Below are 18,086 nucleotides of genomic sequence, written 5' to 3' on the forward strand. Positions count from 1 at the left end.
GTCAAGTCTAAAAAAATTTCATTTAAGACCCTATTTATTCTATATTCTAAAAAGAATAATTGTATTTTCTGGAATGACAATATTAAATAAAGACTTAATTCTCTATCTCACAATCAAAGATTTAAACAAAATACAATACAATAATATTAAAACATTTTACATTTTGTATTTTATGGTTTCAGACATTTCATGAAATTTAACTTCACTAATAACATCTACTTTTCATAGATTTTAGAAATTTTGTTAAATGAAAGAATTACTTTTTATCGTCTATTACTCAGAAAACAAATATAAATGTGCTGTTTGATGGTGAGCTTACCTGAGCAATGAACTGAATAATCTTGACAAATATATTAAGTGGTGTATCACGCGGGACTACGCTACGGGAGCCTTTTGGGAAAAGTGCTGATACTATGCTCATAAGACGACTATAAGAAAAAAACAATTTATAAACAATGAGAAAAGTTGCTGTTGCAACAGTATAATATATTAATCCTTTTAAAAATAATTCTTTAAATTTCTTAGTAGTAAGCAGTTTTATTATTTTATTATCATCCTCACCATCCTTCTTAAAATTCACATGTGAGTCTTTATGAATTGCCCAGTACTTTCAGTACATTACTCCATTTGAATCTCAAAACAACCTTTCGTGATAATAGACATTGAGAGAAATTTATTTGCTAAAGATCATAAAGTCTGTGGGTTTCTGGAGTAGTATCCAAATTCTAATCTTTATATAGCTGTTATTTTAAATACTCACTAAAATAATTTCACTTAAGTAAGTTTTCTTGTTAAGTATATTATATTAAAAATTGGTACTGGGTGCAGCTGGATGGCTCACTAGATTGAGAACCAGGCCTAGAGACGGGAGGTCCTAGGTTCAAATCTGGCCTCAGACACTTCCTAGCTGTGTGACCCTGGGCAAGTCACTTGACCTCCATTGCCTAGCCCTTACTATTTTTCTGCCTTGGAACTAATACAGAGTATTGATTCCAAGACAGAAGGTAAGGGTTTTAAGGAAAAAACAATCGGTACTCACCTTTGAGTTACAGTGTTGCTTTCACATTTTATTCTAATTACATAAACCCACAATAGTCTATACAGAGATTCCAGTGCAACTCGGGACATTTTAGGATCTTTATTCTGTTAAAAAAAAATCCGAGGTATTATTTTTTCCAAAATTTATGCTCTTAAAAATAACTAAAATCCTTAAATTCCAAATCATTTTCTCAATAATTATTAATAAAATTAACTTCCCACTTTTCCCAACACAAAAAATTTTAAATTATTTCAAGTAAGAATAGTAAATTACTATTAATCTTATTTGGCATAGCATTTTTTGGCAATTTCAAAACATCATTAAAAGAGTTATTTAATATTTATTAATAACTTTGGGTGATCATGGCTTTGCCCAGGGCAATGAATTAAAAGGGTATAAAAATTAACTGTTTAGAACTAAGTGAGCAGTAAGTACTAATTAAAATAGAAAGCTACTAAATAGTTAGGATTGTTATTAATATATTTTTGTGAATCTGTCAGTATCCAAAACTCTATCATCAATGTAAATATTCCCTCTATTGACATAGCTTGCGTCCCAACCATTCTTGCCTATTTTGTGTGACTCCAGCCCAAATCTTTACCAAAGGTTGCTAAAGGAAGTCTGCTCAATGTGCTGTTAGCATCCTCTCACTTAAAAAAATGCTTATAATCAATCATTTTGGATGTGGAGGTGGGGTGGGCAGGTGATAGCCCTTCATTCTTACTAATCAACCCTAGAAATTGAACTTCCTTTGTAACAAAGGAAAATGAAGCAAAAACACTCATAAAGGCAACTACATTTGACAATTACATTCTGTTCTGATAATTACATCGTTCTCTTTCTTATCCCTCAGTTTCTTTTAGCATCAAAAATGTGAACAACAGAATAAATAAGTTGTTTCTCCCTTGCTCATCACATGGCCAGCCCATCAATCTTTTTTGCTTATTTCTTTGATGATGTCATTTATGCTGTTTCCATTCAATCATTCTTTGGGTAAGTTGCAACCTGCTCATGCTCACCACAAACTTATTATCATCCATGAACTACTACTGGATCAGCTAGAAGAATATTTACAGTAAAAAGATGAGCTTTTTTTTCAGGGAGAAGCTTGAAAGTCTTTAAAATAACGTTAATTTTCCAAAGGCAAGCCAGTCTACTCTATTCTTCCTGTTCAATTTCAGTCCAACTAGCATTCATTTATTGTCTCTTTGCAATATCTGTCCAATACAAATACACATGTACATGCTATTTATACATACATACAACATACATATATGCATATATGCTGATGAATGTGAATGAATCCTATATTACTGTCTACTTACAATGTCTGTTCAACAAACATGTACATAAAATGCATGTGTACGTATACATACATGTACACACACATGTGTATATCTTCACAAAAGTGAATGAGTCCTAGAAGTTGTCCATCCAAGTGAACAATAGGCACTGTATCTGCCTGGCTTTTATTGTGAATACTCAGGCTAAGTTTTTATTATATATCTCATTAACAAAGCTACAATGTTCTGGGGTTTAATGAAATCAACACGATGTAACCCATAGACAAAAGCATTTGAAGGACCTCACCATCCTGAAAGAATCCATCCCTTAACTTGTATTCTGTGCTGGATTTCCACCATGACAGTGGTGAACACCTCTTTTTTATGCCTTGCTTGACATTAATGATCAGAGAGTGGTTGAACACATCTTTCAAAAAAATCTTGTATAATTCTGACATATGCAACCCAGATACCTTTCTGGAAGAAAGATTTTTAAAGTAGCTCTATCGAATCAAATGCTTAATTACAGTAATAAGCAATAAACACAGTGGACTCTTCTAATTGCGACACCTTTCAATTATGTGATTATAAAGAAGTGCTCAACTATGGAATATGCCTTGTGAAAGCCTGTCTGCTTTATCCTAATAACCTTGACAAGGATGCTCTAAATATTGGCGTCGATTAACCTAACAAAAATTATATATAGATGGGAGATTAAACATATCGACTGGTCAATATTAACATCTTTTTTGGTCAGTATTTTTGGGATCTTTCACTATTTCAATTTCACTGTATATTGGCTGCTTCCCTACTTACAAAAAACACATGTATGTCTGCCCCATCTTCAAGTATTCACTTGATTAATCCATATCTTCTAGCTATCATCTTATTTTTCTCCTTCTATTCAAGCTGAATTCTTTGTAAAGGTCATTCACAATCAGAATTTGGTCTAAAAGTCAAAGAATCAATGGTGCTTACTGAGGAGAAAGTTCTGTCAATTCTGCTTTCATAACACCTCTAGTATAATCTCAAACATAAATGGCGTCCTCTGACAAAGCCACCATACTGCTACTGGCCATTATCATCTCAATACTCAGACTACTGCAATAGCCTGTTCATTGGTTGTCTTGATCAACTATATGTCTTCTAGTACATCCTCCACTCAGCTATCAAACTGATCTTAGCAAAGAACAAGTTTGACCATGTCATTCATTAAACTCCAGGGGCTCCTTATTACCTCCAGGTCAAATATAAAATGTTCTACAATTAAAGCTCTTCACTATATGACTTTTCTACCTTTCCTATGCCCCACTCCCTTCCATATTCTCTGAGATCCACTGACACTAGGCTTTAACTCTCAATTGATTTTTCGCTGGTTGTGCATCATACCTAAAACTCTCTATACCTCCTCATTTCTTAATTTCTCCAGTTTCCTTCAAGTCCCAACTAAAATTGCATATTCAAGACCTTTCTTGATTCTGCTTAAGTGTCAATGCCAGCACCTTTCCTTTTTGATGATCTCCAATTTATCCTGTGTATGGCCTGTTTGTGTATAGATGTTTATTTGTACAATGGTTCCTGAAGAGAAATTCCCTTGCTTTCTTTGTATGTCCAGTACTTATTTAATCCAATGCCTGTTGTTGACATACTGCAGGGGGATCAAAGACAGAAAAGTACCACATACACACACAAATATTTATAGTAGCACATTTTGTGGTAGCAAAGAATTAGGAAGAAAGTTGGCTCTCTTCAATTGAGAAAGGGTGGTATTGAATATTATGTAATAACACTGTTCTATAAAAACCACAAATATGAAGTATTCAGAGAAACATAGGAAGAATTACATGAACTGATGTATAGCAAAGGAAGCACAATCAGGAAAACAATAGCTAGGACTAAAAATATATAAATGTGAGGTACAAAAAAAATGAAACTGAATAACATATAATTATAATGACTTAGTTTGACCTCAGAGAAGAGTTGAAAAACTACGGATACTTAGTGTTACATATACTGTCCAAGTGTTGGTTACTTTTACTGAACTGCTTTTTTAATTCTCACTTTGCTAAAATTTTTAATAAAGAATAATGATGAATTGAGGGAGCAAGGGAAAAGGGATCAACTCAGAAATGAATGTGATATATAAAAGGTATCAATAAAAAATAATAGGTAGGTAGGTGGTACAAAAGATAGAATGTCAGGCCTGGAGTCAGGAAGACCTGTTCAAATCCAGACTCAAGACACTTTCTAGCAGAGTGACCTTAGGCACTTAATTCTGATAACTCTATAAAATGAATTGTTTAATTCAGTTTCCTCATCTGTAAAATGAGTTGGAGAGGAAAATGGCAATTCCAGTATCTTTGCCAAGAAACACCAAAAAGAGGTCATGAAGAATCAGATATGACTGAAAAACAACTAAATAATAAAAGAAAAAAGAAGAATCTATACAGATCTTTTCTATCTTTCATCTTTTTGTTGCTCTACAACTTTAATGCTTAAATGCTCTTGGATGGCTTTGCTTAATGGGCTCTCTAAACTTGGATCTATTTTCCACCTCTGTTATGTCATTCAATCTTATGATGAATTACTGTTCATAATTCTTCACTATGTATCACTGTAAGATTTTACAAATGCATTTTTATTCTAAAGACATTCTGTCCTTGGCTGTCATCTCTATCTACAAAATCATGTTTGTGCTAATGGTGACAGTTTTTAGGCTCTTTTGGTCTCCTTATGGGTAAATTAGGTATAAAAAAAATTTTTATATGAAATTGTTATAATTGGTAACAATGTCTGTTCTTCCTTTGTGTATAGAGATTAGGTTGAACTGTTTTAAATCATATCCCAGATTTTCTAATTTGTATTCACTCTTATACCTCTTTATTAATATGTATCTCTACATAACACAAATAATCATGACTACATACCAACAGTAGCAAAATCAAGAATGACTCCTCCATCAATACTAGTCATTTCTGGTGCGTTATAGTAAAACCAATTACATTTTAGAGATATTACCAAGTGCTCACCCATATCTAGCACCTTCCAAATTATTTTCTCCAAAAAGTACTCACAATATATAGGTGGCAGGCCTTTATTGAGATTATAAATCTTTATTTTATCTGTGTCTTTACTTTTTTCTACAGTTTTCCTCCTTGGCATTGAAGTCTTCAAGATTAAAAATACATCTTGACTTAATTTAAAAGGTCCTAAAAGCTCGTTATTTCCACAATGTCTACAAAATATGTTGGTGCACAAGAAGATGCATTTATTTTCTAGTGTACTTATCAGGAACACAGCAATCTCAGATGATCAAATGGTTTATCCCCTTTGCTTTCCTCTCCAAGAAGAATGTTTGAACCATCTATTCATTTGCCAGTACCTTTCTCTTGTCTTGTAATACTATTTATAACAAAGATGTCAAGATTTTTATGATTTAGTTCCCTCAGCAGTTCTACTTGTGGTTCAATGAAGAACTGAGAACAGTAACAAAATCTAAGTTAACATTTACACTGGGGAAAAAGAGGAATAGAGACCATCTACTAGTTCATTGTTAAATCCTCTCCCTATAATCAAGACTGCACAAGTGAAAGTGTCACAGTTCTAGAGTCACTTTCTATTTTTCTTTGTTTTCAGGGTTACCAGGGGAAAGTATTTTATCACCAGGTGACCAGCCATCAGACAATTAGTTTCTTTAAATTGTAGTTAGGCTGGTCCTCAAAAAAACAGACATGCTCTGGAACTAAGACCTTATTAAACATCTCACCAGAATGGTAGAGTCAGTCAAACCCTGTGCTTTATTGGATAGCCTTTAAAAATCTAGGATGGGGGCAGCTGGATGCTCAGTGGATTGAGACCTAGAGATGGGAGGTCCTAGTTCAAATCTGGCCTCAGACATTTCCCAGTTGTGTGACCCTGGGCAAGTCACTTGACCCCCATTGCCTAGCCCTTACCACTCTTCTGCCTTGGAGCCAATACACAGTACTGACTCCAAGACAGAAGGTAAGGGTTTAAAAAAAAAATCTAGAATAACTTCCACAAATGAAGACTGATTATAAGACTAATTCTCTCTCAAATACATTTATTATAATTACTTCTTATATTATTTTCATATCATGAATTGCAAAACTGATTTCAAAGCACTTGCCATTGATGCCAAATTGTTTATTATGGCTCAATTTACACTAAATAAGGAGTAAATATATATTAGTTTAAGGGATTAAGTTTGCTCAGAAAACACTTATTTCTAAAAATGAAGAATTTCCTTATAACTATTAGAAGCATTCAGTCTAGTGAAATATGCATAGGCACACAAAATGATAGATGCCAAAGAAAAGAAAAGGGTTAAGATAATGGTATTTTGAACAACTACTTTTTAAAAAACTGATCTTCCCTTTTAGAATCGATATTATTATTGGTTCTAAGGCAGAGGAATGGTAAAGGATAGATAATGGGGGTTAAATGACTTGCCCACAGTCATACAGCCAGGCAATGTCTGAGGCCAGATTTAAACCCCAGAATCTCCCATCTCCAGGCCTAGCTCTCTACCCACTGGGATAACCTAGTTGTCTCTTAAATAATTATTTCTTTTAGTCATTTGAAAAAATTAAAATGTGAAGTGGTAATTGTTGGCATTTATGAAAAGCTTGAAAATAATATTTAAATGGTTTCTGAAGGAATCACTTAAAAGCCATAAAATAATATTATAAAAGTTTTAAAACCTAACCTCATACAATTCTACAAGCATTAAACTCTTTGCTGTCTATTCAAATTATATCATTTTTTTATTTCACACATTTGAAATGCATTACTAGATCTTTAAGTTCCATGAAATGAATATGAAGTATATAAATGAATCTGGATATGTGTGAAATCCTAACAATTTTTAGCTCCTTGTTCAATTAGTATATTATAGATTATTAGCTTTGATATAAACCTAATCCAAAGATAAAGTAATATTTTAATATATAAGGATCTTTTCTACGAATCCTGACATTTTCATAGTTTACAAACACACACACACACACACACACACTCACGTATGTACACATGCATAGCATAATAAAGAAAGTACTGAATTGGGTTCAAATCCTGCCCCTGACACATAATAGTTGCGTGTGCTCCTTTCCCATCTTCCAGAGAAGGACCCAATAGAACTCTCTAAAACTACAAATTGCAAGTAAGTTGCTTGTATGTATAGGTTGACGGAGTTCACTACAATAAAGAAATCACAGGTACCTATCTAATCTATATGCATACACAGAATATATATACATAATATACACACATATTTCAGGTATAGACAGAAAGGAAGTTAGCATCTTAAATATAAAATACTAAACAGGAAATGGATAATGTGGAATACACACTACCCTAACTTTTCACTATAATTTAAATTCAAAATCCTATTATATCTTTCTAATAAGCTCTTTTTTTTAAACAAAACAAAATAAGATTATTACAAAAATGAATAATATGGAAATAGGTGTTGAGTGATAATACATGTATAAACCAGTTCAATTGCTTGTCAGCTCTAGGAGGGGGATAGGGAGAGAACATGAATCATGTACCCATAAATATTTTTTAATTAATTAAAAAAATTTTTAATTTAAAAACATTTTTAAAAAAGGAAATGAGAAAGGAATTTTTTTTCTATTGAGGTTGCTCATTCCCAAACAAAAGAAAATTCAATTAAAGCATTACAACTGACAGGAAAGAGGCAATCTAATAGGAAATTTTAAAAAGAAATCCAGTTTCTGCAAATGTATTTGGTCACTTCAATGACCAAATGATTGAAAATGGTAAAATGGAGAGAGATTAAAGTTTTTTTTTAATGCTTCATTAAAAAGAAAATAATACTTAGTAACTAATATATCTATTACTTAAATGTAAATAACCTCTTTCTCAATTCTTGGCTTTCTTGAAAAGTTAGTTTTAAATAATATGAACTAGGTAGAATGGTATAGAGGAAAATTTGTTGGCTTTGAGGTTGAAGATCTAGTTTCAAGTTGTGATCGTGCCTCTTCTTTGTGTTCTTTGTCAAATTAATTTTCTCCTGACTTGTCCCCATCCAAATTTATATAATTAGCTCTTGAGTCAAGTCTCCCTTCATGTTATTTCTCACATCAGTTTCTTTGTCTTCATTAAGATGGCTCTTGCTACAAATTCAGGTCTGAATCACTTAGATTACTGAAATAAGCTCTGAAATGATCTCCCTGTAATTAATGTCACTCACTCCTCCAGTCCACTCTACACAGAGGTGCCAAAAGCACAAGTCTAACTATGTATGTTACTACCTTACTCAAATAGCTTCAGTAGCTCCCTTTTGTCTCTAGGAAAAATACAAAACCCTCAGCATGTTTTTATATTCTGTCATAGAGTGGGTTCCTACCTACCTTTCCTGACTTGTTTCACTTTATAAATGTTCACATACTTAGTCACAACTGAAATATTTGCAGGTCTTCATATATGAAATTTGATTTTCTACCCCCATCTATTCCATCTTTGCTTCTTGACATCTGCAGCCTGTCTCAAAGCACAGCCAAAGTGCCTCCTCTTATACAGGGCCTTCCCTTATTCATGTCTCCCAAAAGCTTGTGTTTCCTCCTGAAACTATTTTGTATTTACAATACTCTTTATACTCCTTTGTAAAGCCTGTAAGTTTTTTCAAGGTATAAATTTAAGATAGTATAAGATTTCTTTACTTTAAGAAATGCAACATACAAGTCTGAAGTATCAATTTATGCAAACTATTAAATTAAAAAACCAATTCTAATTTTTATGAGAAAAGAATCATCAGTTTGATTACATATAATTGGCCTAAAGTATGGAGAAGGGAAAAAGGCAACTGTGAACCGTGGTACATTTTTTTTTAATTGAGAATTAGCTCCTTCTTTTAAACTTATTTTCTCTAAATATTACTCCTTTTTTTGTACGTGAAGTAGATAAAAACATGAACTACCAGGAGCTGTTTCTTTCGGACGATGCTTGAAGCAGCATTTAAACAAAGTAGACATGCAACGCAACAATGGGCAAAGAACAAAATGCTGCACAGATGGACAACAAAGCAAGATCTTTAAAACTTCAATACAATAACTCACCTGGAGTGTTTCTATTTGTTTTCTGATACTGTTGTTAGATGGCATCTAAATAAAGCAATGTGAGACAGCAAACATAACCAACATGAGATGCGGCACATGCATGTTAGATGAAAATAAGCACAAGACAGCTATTCACTAAGGTCTCTATTTATAAGAAATTAGAGCGGGCTACCAGCAGTGGCTGGACTTAGTGGTCAAACTCCTATGGTGTCCACTTTATGGAATGCATTTAAAATAGCCAGAATGAGGGGAAACGATTATAATTTAGTTACCATGCACATTTTCTAACCACATTTTCCGATGTGAAATGTGCTTATTTTCCCATTCCAAGCACTGCATATGATTTTAAAGCAGATTCAAATATAAAAAATTAAAACAAAAAACAAAAACCAAAACCAAAAACCAAGCAGCATGTATTTGAGTCTACAACTGACTTTAGTCCATCCACCTTCTTCATATGAAACCTAGTTTAGTCTTGTATTTGTCATTATTTTCTACTGAAAAGAAATTATTATATTTCTCTTTTCTACACACAGACCCCCATATGCATGAAGGTATTGACACACATACAAACAAAGAAAATCACTGACCTCTTTTCAGAGATAGCTAAATTTCTTGGTAAAAAAAAAAAGCAGTAAAAGAAATTGCAAAATAGCATTCTGGGCATGTAGAAACAAATTCCACTTACTGGTGGTGTGCAATTTGAGAAAATGAAGGAAAGGAAGGCTTATTCAAAATTTTATTAAATAAATTTGAAGGAAAAAATGGAACTATTTTATAATTTCTGGTTTATTCTTTCCTCCCTTAAAGAAGCACAGACAAAGAAAGGAACTTGAGAATTCATCTCATTGGTTTTATATGACTATATGTATATGTCTGTATATAAATATATAAACAGATATTTAAACTTTTCATTTAAATTAAAACTAATTATGTTAATTTTTATAAGTTGTAACCCTGAAGGTGAGAAATTTAGAAGTAATATTACTATCTTACAGGTAGAGAACAGAGATGAAGTGATCAAGAAATTTCTTGTATCTCCCTTCTTCAATATAATAAAATTGAGAGCAGAATAATCTTGAAGAAGATTGATCAATTATTTACTTAAGAAAAATTTCATGGTTATTTCTGTGACAAGGTGAGATTCAAGACATTTTTTGATTTCTCTATCTAATTATGTGTTATTGATATCATGATGAATCTGTACTATAAAAATTATCTATAAAATTTCTGCTAAATAGAATCTTATTGTAATTTAGGTGTTAATGGTCAAGAAGACTATATTCTAAATATACTTGCTGAATAGCTGGCTCTTAATTCTTAGAGAGCAAATGTAAATACCCATTGAGAGAAAATAATAATATTTCAGAAATACTTAGCAGAAGACAAAGGTTCAAAGAAAACATAGTATTTTAAAGAAAAGCCTTAAGACATGCATACAAAAAAACCCCATACATTACTCAAGTATTATAAATGTTAGATAAAAAGAATTCCTCCCATAAAATCTAAAAAGAAAAAGAAAAGTATGAAATGTCATAAAACAAAGCAACCCTTTATAAAAACAAGTCCATGTTCCATTAAACTTATTGGTATAATGATTAAATTGCTATGTGTGTTCTCATAAATGTTGCCCAGGACACAACTTCATTAGGAAGAAACAGAAAAAAAAAAGCTACACATAATTAAATATTGCATAAAATATAATCATTATGCTCAATATGAAATTAATCAGTTGTAGTTTAAAAAAAATAGGCAACCAGTAATTTTTAGAGAAAATGAGATTGAAATACAATATCTTACTTATATAATTTGATCATCAGTCTCACCAAAATAGTTGAAAGGCAATAATTTTTTAAAAGTTATATTCTTTTTTTTTTTTTAAACCCTTACCTTCCATCTTGGAATCAATACTGTATATTGGCTCCAAGGCAGAAGAATGGTAAGGGCTAGGCAATGGAGGTCAAGTGACTTGCCCAGGGTCACACAGCTGGGAAGTGTCTGAGGCCAGATTTGAACCTAGGACCTCCCATCTCTAGGCCTGGCTCTCAATCCACTGAGCCACCCAGCTGCCCCCCTAAAAGTTATATTCTAAAAGAAAATTTTTATCATATTTCAATGATCTAAATTTTATTTGCAATTCAGGAATTCCTCAAGCTTTTTTTTTTTTAAAGTAGATAAACAAAAGCAGGGGAAATGAAAAAATTATAAAACTGATCTAGAGGAACAGTTCTAGATTAGAGAAGTGTAATCTTTTTGTGCTTTAGCTTCAGATACTGTGAAATTTGTCCCCTATACCTTTAGCCCAAAGAATATTAGAAAGTTAATCGATTTCTAAAGTTTTTTGTTCTTTTTTCCCCCCAATTCCATGGAACAAAGATTCATTCAACTCCTAAAACAGGAAAACATGGATTTGCCCCAAAATGTTATTAAAATCTAGCAGATCCTGATTTGCTCAGTATAGGTAACATAATTTTCTAAACTCAATGAAAGATATAGATAGGCCTTCCAATCATTTATCAGACACAAGGGAGATTTTTATCTAAAAAAGAATAAACTAGGAACACAGCATTCACAGTGCCACTAGAGTGGTGACTTTGCAGTCACACTCTTGAGTGCTGAGTTTATCATCCATCCCTGATAGGTAGCACAACTTCCATCACAATTCAAAAACAGTTCTCTACTTACTTCAATAGTATAAACTCTTTAAAGGTAGGGATTGTTTTGATGTTTGTAACCCCAAAGGCTTAACACCTGGTCTGGCACACAGAAGGGAATTAATAAATGTTTCTTTAATGCTTATTAAAATATTTTTACTTGGGGGCAGCTGGGTATCTCAGTGGATTGAGTGTCAGGCCTAGAGACGGGAGGTCCTAGGTTCAAGTCTGGCCTCAGACACTTCCCAGCTGTGTGACCCTGGGCAAGTCACTTGACCCCCATTGCCTAGCCCTTACCACTCTTTCTGCCTTGGAACCAATACACAGTATTGACTTCAAGACAGAAGGTAAGGGTTTTTAAAAAAATATATATTTTTGCTTTCATTTTAAATTGTATATAGAAAGTCTACATGAATGGATGCACTGAAGTTTTGACAGTTCTTGAAATTAAATTATTTCTTTCCTTTAAATGTGACAGTTTTATAAACAAATCTGCCAGTTACTTAAGAAATACTAAATCCAATAGTCAAATTTTATATCTGGCTAAGCAGAACTACATATGATACTTTAATTTGTTTTACATAAGCAAGAAATGTCAAAAATGAGCTAGAATAATCATTATTAGTAAATACTCATGTCTTGGTTCATTAAAAATGCACATATAATTTTTTGAGAATAAGAGAATTTGTAAATAGTTAATCAATGTGATTTATGATTACAAATTCAGAGTTTAACTATGTGACAAGGGATTTTCTGCATGTTTAATAAAGGATTGCTGACAGAATAAGCATTTTCTGTATACATTATCTTATTTCCTATAACATCAGTTTACTAACAATTATTCCTGGTCCTAAAATAATACCAGTTGATAGTTCTTCTGCAATGTAAAATAAATTAAAGCTATCAAATTGGTCAATAAAATGTTAATATAAAAGAATGAAATGGATGTTCTTTTTGAGGGAAAAAAATGAAACAGCACTCAAAAGTACTTGAGAAATTACCTAATACACTAAAAATATTTGAGTTTTACTTTAAATTGTACAAAATTTGTCAACATGAACAAATGTACTGATATTTAAACAGTTCCTGAAATAAAATTATTTCTTACCTTTAAATGTGACAAACAGTTTTGTAGGAAAATGTGCCAGTTATTCAAGAAAAACTGCTTTTGACTGACACATAAAAGGCAGGTAATCAGTGGATATAAAGCCTATGAGACAAAAAAAAAGTATTATTTTTAAAATGGGTTTTACATTTGCTATGTATCTTTAATTCATTCCATAAAAGAAAAAAAATGTTCTTATTTTATTGTTTTGCTATATGAAATAAGAAAAACCTGGATTTTCTACATATATTACTTTTCTAATAGCTGACCCCAGGCCTAATGAATGGATTAATATACCTACTGGTAATGAATCTGAAACATAATTATGATATTTTTCATAAATTTAAGCTGTTATTTTATCTATAAAATATCATTATCTATAGGATGAATTAAATAATGTGTTATATGAGGAAAAATGAAATATTTGACAGTATTTGGGAATGCTAAATAGAACAAAGATATTAAATCACAGGATAAAATAGAAAAAAGAACACAAATGAAAAGGGACAATTAGGTAGAAAAAAATTTTGATAACTCCCTTCTGTCTATCCCTCATTCAACCTCCTCTGACTCTCCAACCACTCTTCCTATTAACTAGTTTGATTCTAAAGTAGGCTTGGGACTGTCACAATGACAACCTGTTTTGTTTAATATAATTATTGAGAAGAACTCATTTGATTTGGCAATTAAGAGATCACTGGGAACTTAGAAAGGAGCATTTTTAATTGAACAGTTAGGTCAGAAGCCAGAGGGTAAAAGGTTTAGAAGAAAGTGAAAGGAAAGGAAAGGAAGCACACCAAGTATAAACAGTTTCTTCAACTAATTTAGCTGAGGGACAGAAATATAGAACAATGGGTTGAAGGCAGAGTAGAACAAAAAAAATTTTTTAAGAGCAAAAGGGCTGAAATTGTCTCTTGAGACAAAGAATTCCTTTAAGCTACATCACTAGCAAAGGGAGCAAGCAGTTTAGAAAATAAATTACAAGGCAGGTGAAGAAAAGATGCAGAAGAGCAACAACTCAACAGGGATGCCTAGGAGAGAGAGGCAGAGAGCACCTGAAAATGAATACCTAATTCTAATCTAACTAATTAATGACATCACTAGAGTCAATGGGCAGTATTCGATGCCCCATTACCATATGTTCTTTGGTCTTGCATATCTGCCTCCTGTGTTCTTTGATGTATATTCCCTGACCACATGGCATAGCTTTGTGGCACATGCCTCCTCCCCCTAAATAATGTTATAGAATCCTATGAAGGAATATATCTCTCTAATGTAGAGGTAATCTTCTAATCATTTATTTTGTTATCCTGTTTGACTAAGTAGTTGTTAATTTCCCATTAGGAAATTAAATCTCAGTTGTGGATAAGGAGAAAAATTAATTTGGTAAGGATTTTTTTAAATGTTAAAACATGTTTTTAGTTAGCGAGAGATTAGCGAGAAAGTGGGGATGATGAGAGTGAAAAAATCTGTGGAGAAAATAGCACGATGGTGATGATAGCTAATATTTACACAGCACTACTACATGCCAGCCACCATGTTATGCACTTTACAATGATTATCTCATTTGATCCTCACAACAATACTAGAGTGGGGGTGAGAGAGTCCTATTATCTCTATTTTACAAATGAGAAAACTGAGACAAAAAGACAATAATTGACTTGTCTAGGGCCACATACCTAGTAAGTGTCTTGAAGCTGAATATGAACTCAGGTTTTCCTGATTCCAGAGCCAAGTGCTCTAGCCACATTGCCACCTACCTGCACCTGCATAATGATTAGCCAGCATAGTGTCTGATCAATATATGTGATTGGTTGATGCATCCTAGACTTTTGGGACAAGGGGACTTTAAAGAATCCAGAGAATGGACAATTAGAGTACCATAGTTTAAAATTCTCCAAATTAGTAGTATCAAAAGGAATGAAAGGCTCTCAAGAAATAAATATTGAGAATGAAACATAAATGCTTCAAAAGAGTTGGTATCTAAATAGAATGTGATCAGCTCATGTTTTTAAAAGATGAATAGACAATGCATATCAAAGACTGACAAAATCAGGAGAAGATGAAGGTGAGATTTGGGATGAATCCTAAAAGTAAGGGGAAAAGATCTTTTCAACTACTTGGGACACAAAAGAAAGGTCAAAGAAGACTCTAAGTATCTGAAGTATTTCAAATGATATCTTAAGGCAAAAAGGAGAAAATCTTCAAGTTTTGCTTTTATTCCATCTACCAAGTCAAAATGTTCTTCAAAATGTTAAGTATTCTGGAGGATCCATTTTGCTTCTATTTGGATATTCCCTTCACTGATATAAATTCTATCTCCTCCAAGTTTTCTGAAGTTTTATAATCCCATAAATTTTCCACTAAGGACCTACCCAACTCAATGTTGGTTATCTTTCTTAATGTATTTAAGGTCACAATAGGGTTGTCCAACTGTTATCTCTCATTATGAAGCATGATTATTATCTTTTATTCACTTTGTACACACTGAATAATTTTTTTAAACTCTTACCTTCCATCTTAGAATCAATACAGTGCATTGGTCCCGAGGCAGAAGAGTGGTAAGGGCTCGGCAATGGGGGTTAAGTGACTTGCCCACACAAGCTAGGTCACACAGCTAGGAAGCGTCTAAGGCCAAATTTGAACCCAGGACTTCCCATCTCTGGGCCTGGCTCTCAATCCACTGAGCCAACTAACTGCCCCAGGAATCAATATTGGTAACATACAGAAACATTTCACCTTTACATTATTTTTTAGAGATTGTCTGTAATTTTAGTTTTAAGAGTATTGTGATTCATAAGCAATAGAAGAATATAGGTGTTAGAAAAGAATTTGCAGTAGCAAGTAATTTTTAAATTTATGGACTTTAATACTTTCAAAGCATTATATATGCCATTTCATTTGATACTCACAAGTCCTCTATCTATAAGAATTTGTGAACTTTAGTTTCCTTATCTCAAAAATGGAATGAACAAACAAGACAAATAAACAAACAAAAACACCCTAATCTATAGGGTTTTTTAAAGAATCAAATGAAATGACAAAAAGGGCTTTGTGAGCATTAAAGAAATATAAAAATGCGAGCTGTTAATAATAGTAATACTATCGTGATTTGATCTATTCATATTTTACTCTGACAAATATAAGGCAGAGACAAGATTCAAAGTCAGATTCTGACTCCGTACAAAAGTAAAATGGGTTGCTGAGGAGGGGAGTTCCTTTTCACTAGAGAATTTCAACAGCTTCCTGGATCATTATTTCTAAAGAATATTATTACTATGTAAGTACGGGTTGGATTATGTGATCTCAGAGGTTTCTTCCACCATTAAAATTCTATTTATCTTATGAAAGAAAAATCCTAATAAAGTAATAGGTTCAAGCACAATCTTACCAAACTTTTAAAAAGCTTTAAAACAATAATAAGTATTTGTCACTAAGGCATCATTTAAAACTAAAAACAGCCATTTATTTAACATTTCTTTTTTGAAAGATGCAAATAAAACAAAATGAAGACCTGGCAGGTGCAATACACATTTAAGAATTCTGCCCTTTGGTATCTTTAGAATACTAATACTATTCTTCTCATTTTAACAGAGCATATTTGAATTGTGCAATTCTCCCCTCAGTAGTTTAAACATTCCTTCAGAACAGGGATCACTTCATTTTTTCTGTTTATGTTTATAAATAAGTAGTTTAGTACAAAAATAAGTAAGTCTGTAATAAATGTTTTGGAATTGAATCTGTTCTGTAATCTTTCAATTTTTCTCATTTCCCTTTACTTCCCACTGGACATTCATGCAAACAATATATTTATCATTTCAATATATGTGAAATGTTTTTGCATACCAGTGAATGCTTCTTTCTGGAGCTCAATTCAAAAGTAGTCTGATACAGCATCTCCACAAAATTTTTCAAACATGGAACATTTACTTCATTTTTAACAGCCTAGTAAAAAGACAGATACACAAAAATTTGCAAAATGAATAAAAGAAATTAATAACTTATATAATGTGACATATGTATAGTATTTTATTTTTCAAAGTAGCAATAATGCACTAAGGTTTTACTGAATTATTTTGTATGTGAAGTTATCTTTCAAACTATCTAAAAATGCTAGGTAATGAAGGAAGCTGATTCCTTAAGCTTAAGAAGAGTCTCAAAAAGAAATTGTTGGTTGCACTTGGAAGAAAAATTCATTTTGTTCTGTTCCACTGCCACAAATGGTACTATCCCCAAATCCATCACCAAATTTAATCAGTTGTCACAAAAATATATGCTACTGTTCAGAAGGAGAGCCAGACCAAAGTGTAGGAGAAAACCAATAGTAATTAATTCATAAAAATGCTGGAATTACATCTAATAGCAAGTAACCATTAAACACAGATCAATGTTACCACATTTGGATATGAAAGAGAACAATTTGTTTAATAACAAGTAAAAATGATCTGAATTTACATACCTGAATAAAAAAGAAACAAACACCACCATCTACACTAAAATTCAAAATTCATAAATAATTTATTCTCAAGAAAACTCTCAAAACTTTAGCTAGAAGTAAACAGTAACAAGCAGCTTTCATTTGGTAGTAATTTATAATTATAAATAACTTTTTATACTTTACAAAAACTTAATATTTCAAACGACTTAGATAAAATATTCCATGTAAATTTGTCTATTTTCATTATTTTAAAAACTTAACTATTATCACTGAATGTCCATCAACTGGGGAATGACTAAACAAATTGTAGTATGTGTTTATGATGGAATACTACTGTGCAATTAAGAAATGATGAACAGATATTTTTTTTTAACTTAAAGAATTACATGAGATAATGAAGAGTGAAGTAAGGAGAACCAAGAGATATACAGCTACAGATTTAATACTTGAAAGAGTAACAAATTGTG

General features: G+C 32.2%; 1 protein-coding gene across 14 annotated transcripts in view; it reads right to left on the reverse strand.

Annotated features, from left to right (window-relative positions):
- Positions 1–18,086, reverse strand: part of FRYL (FRY like transcription coactivator) — a 309,155-nt gene that overhangs the window by 120,784 nt on the left and 170,285 nt on the right. For 9 of the 14 annotated variants that reach the window (XM_007496478.3, XM_007496477.3, XM_056802595.1 and 6 more), the window contains 5 exons: positions 17,028–17,126; positions 13,185–13,286; positions 9,423–9,467; positions 1,040–1,143; positions 320–428 (listed from right to left, as the gene is read on the reverse strand). In XM_007496478.3, coding sequence (XP_007496540.2) covers positions 320–428; positions 1,040–1,143; positions 9,423–9,467; positions 13,185–13,286; positions 17,028–17,126 — 459 coding nt within the window. The remainder of the gene's footprint in view (positions 1–319; positions 429–1,039; positions 1,144–9,422; positions 9,468–13,184; positions 13,287–17,027; positions 17,127–18,086) is intronic. The other 5 variants (XM_016423259.2, XM_001364319.5, XM_016423258.2 and 2 more) reach the window with 1 other exon arrangement.

The sequence above is a fragment of the Monodelphis domestica genome, chromosome 6 (assembly GCF_027887165.1).
Source record: "Monodelphis domestica isolate mMonDom1 chromosome 6, mMonDom1.pri, whole genome shotgun sequence".
Classification (NCBI taxonomy): Eukaryota; Metazoa; Chordata; class Mammalia; order Didelphimorphia; family Didelphidae; genus Monodelphis; species Monodelphis domestica.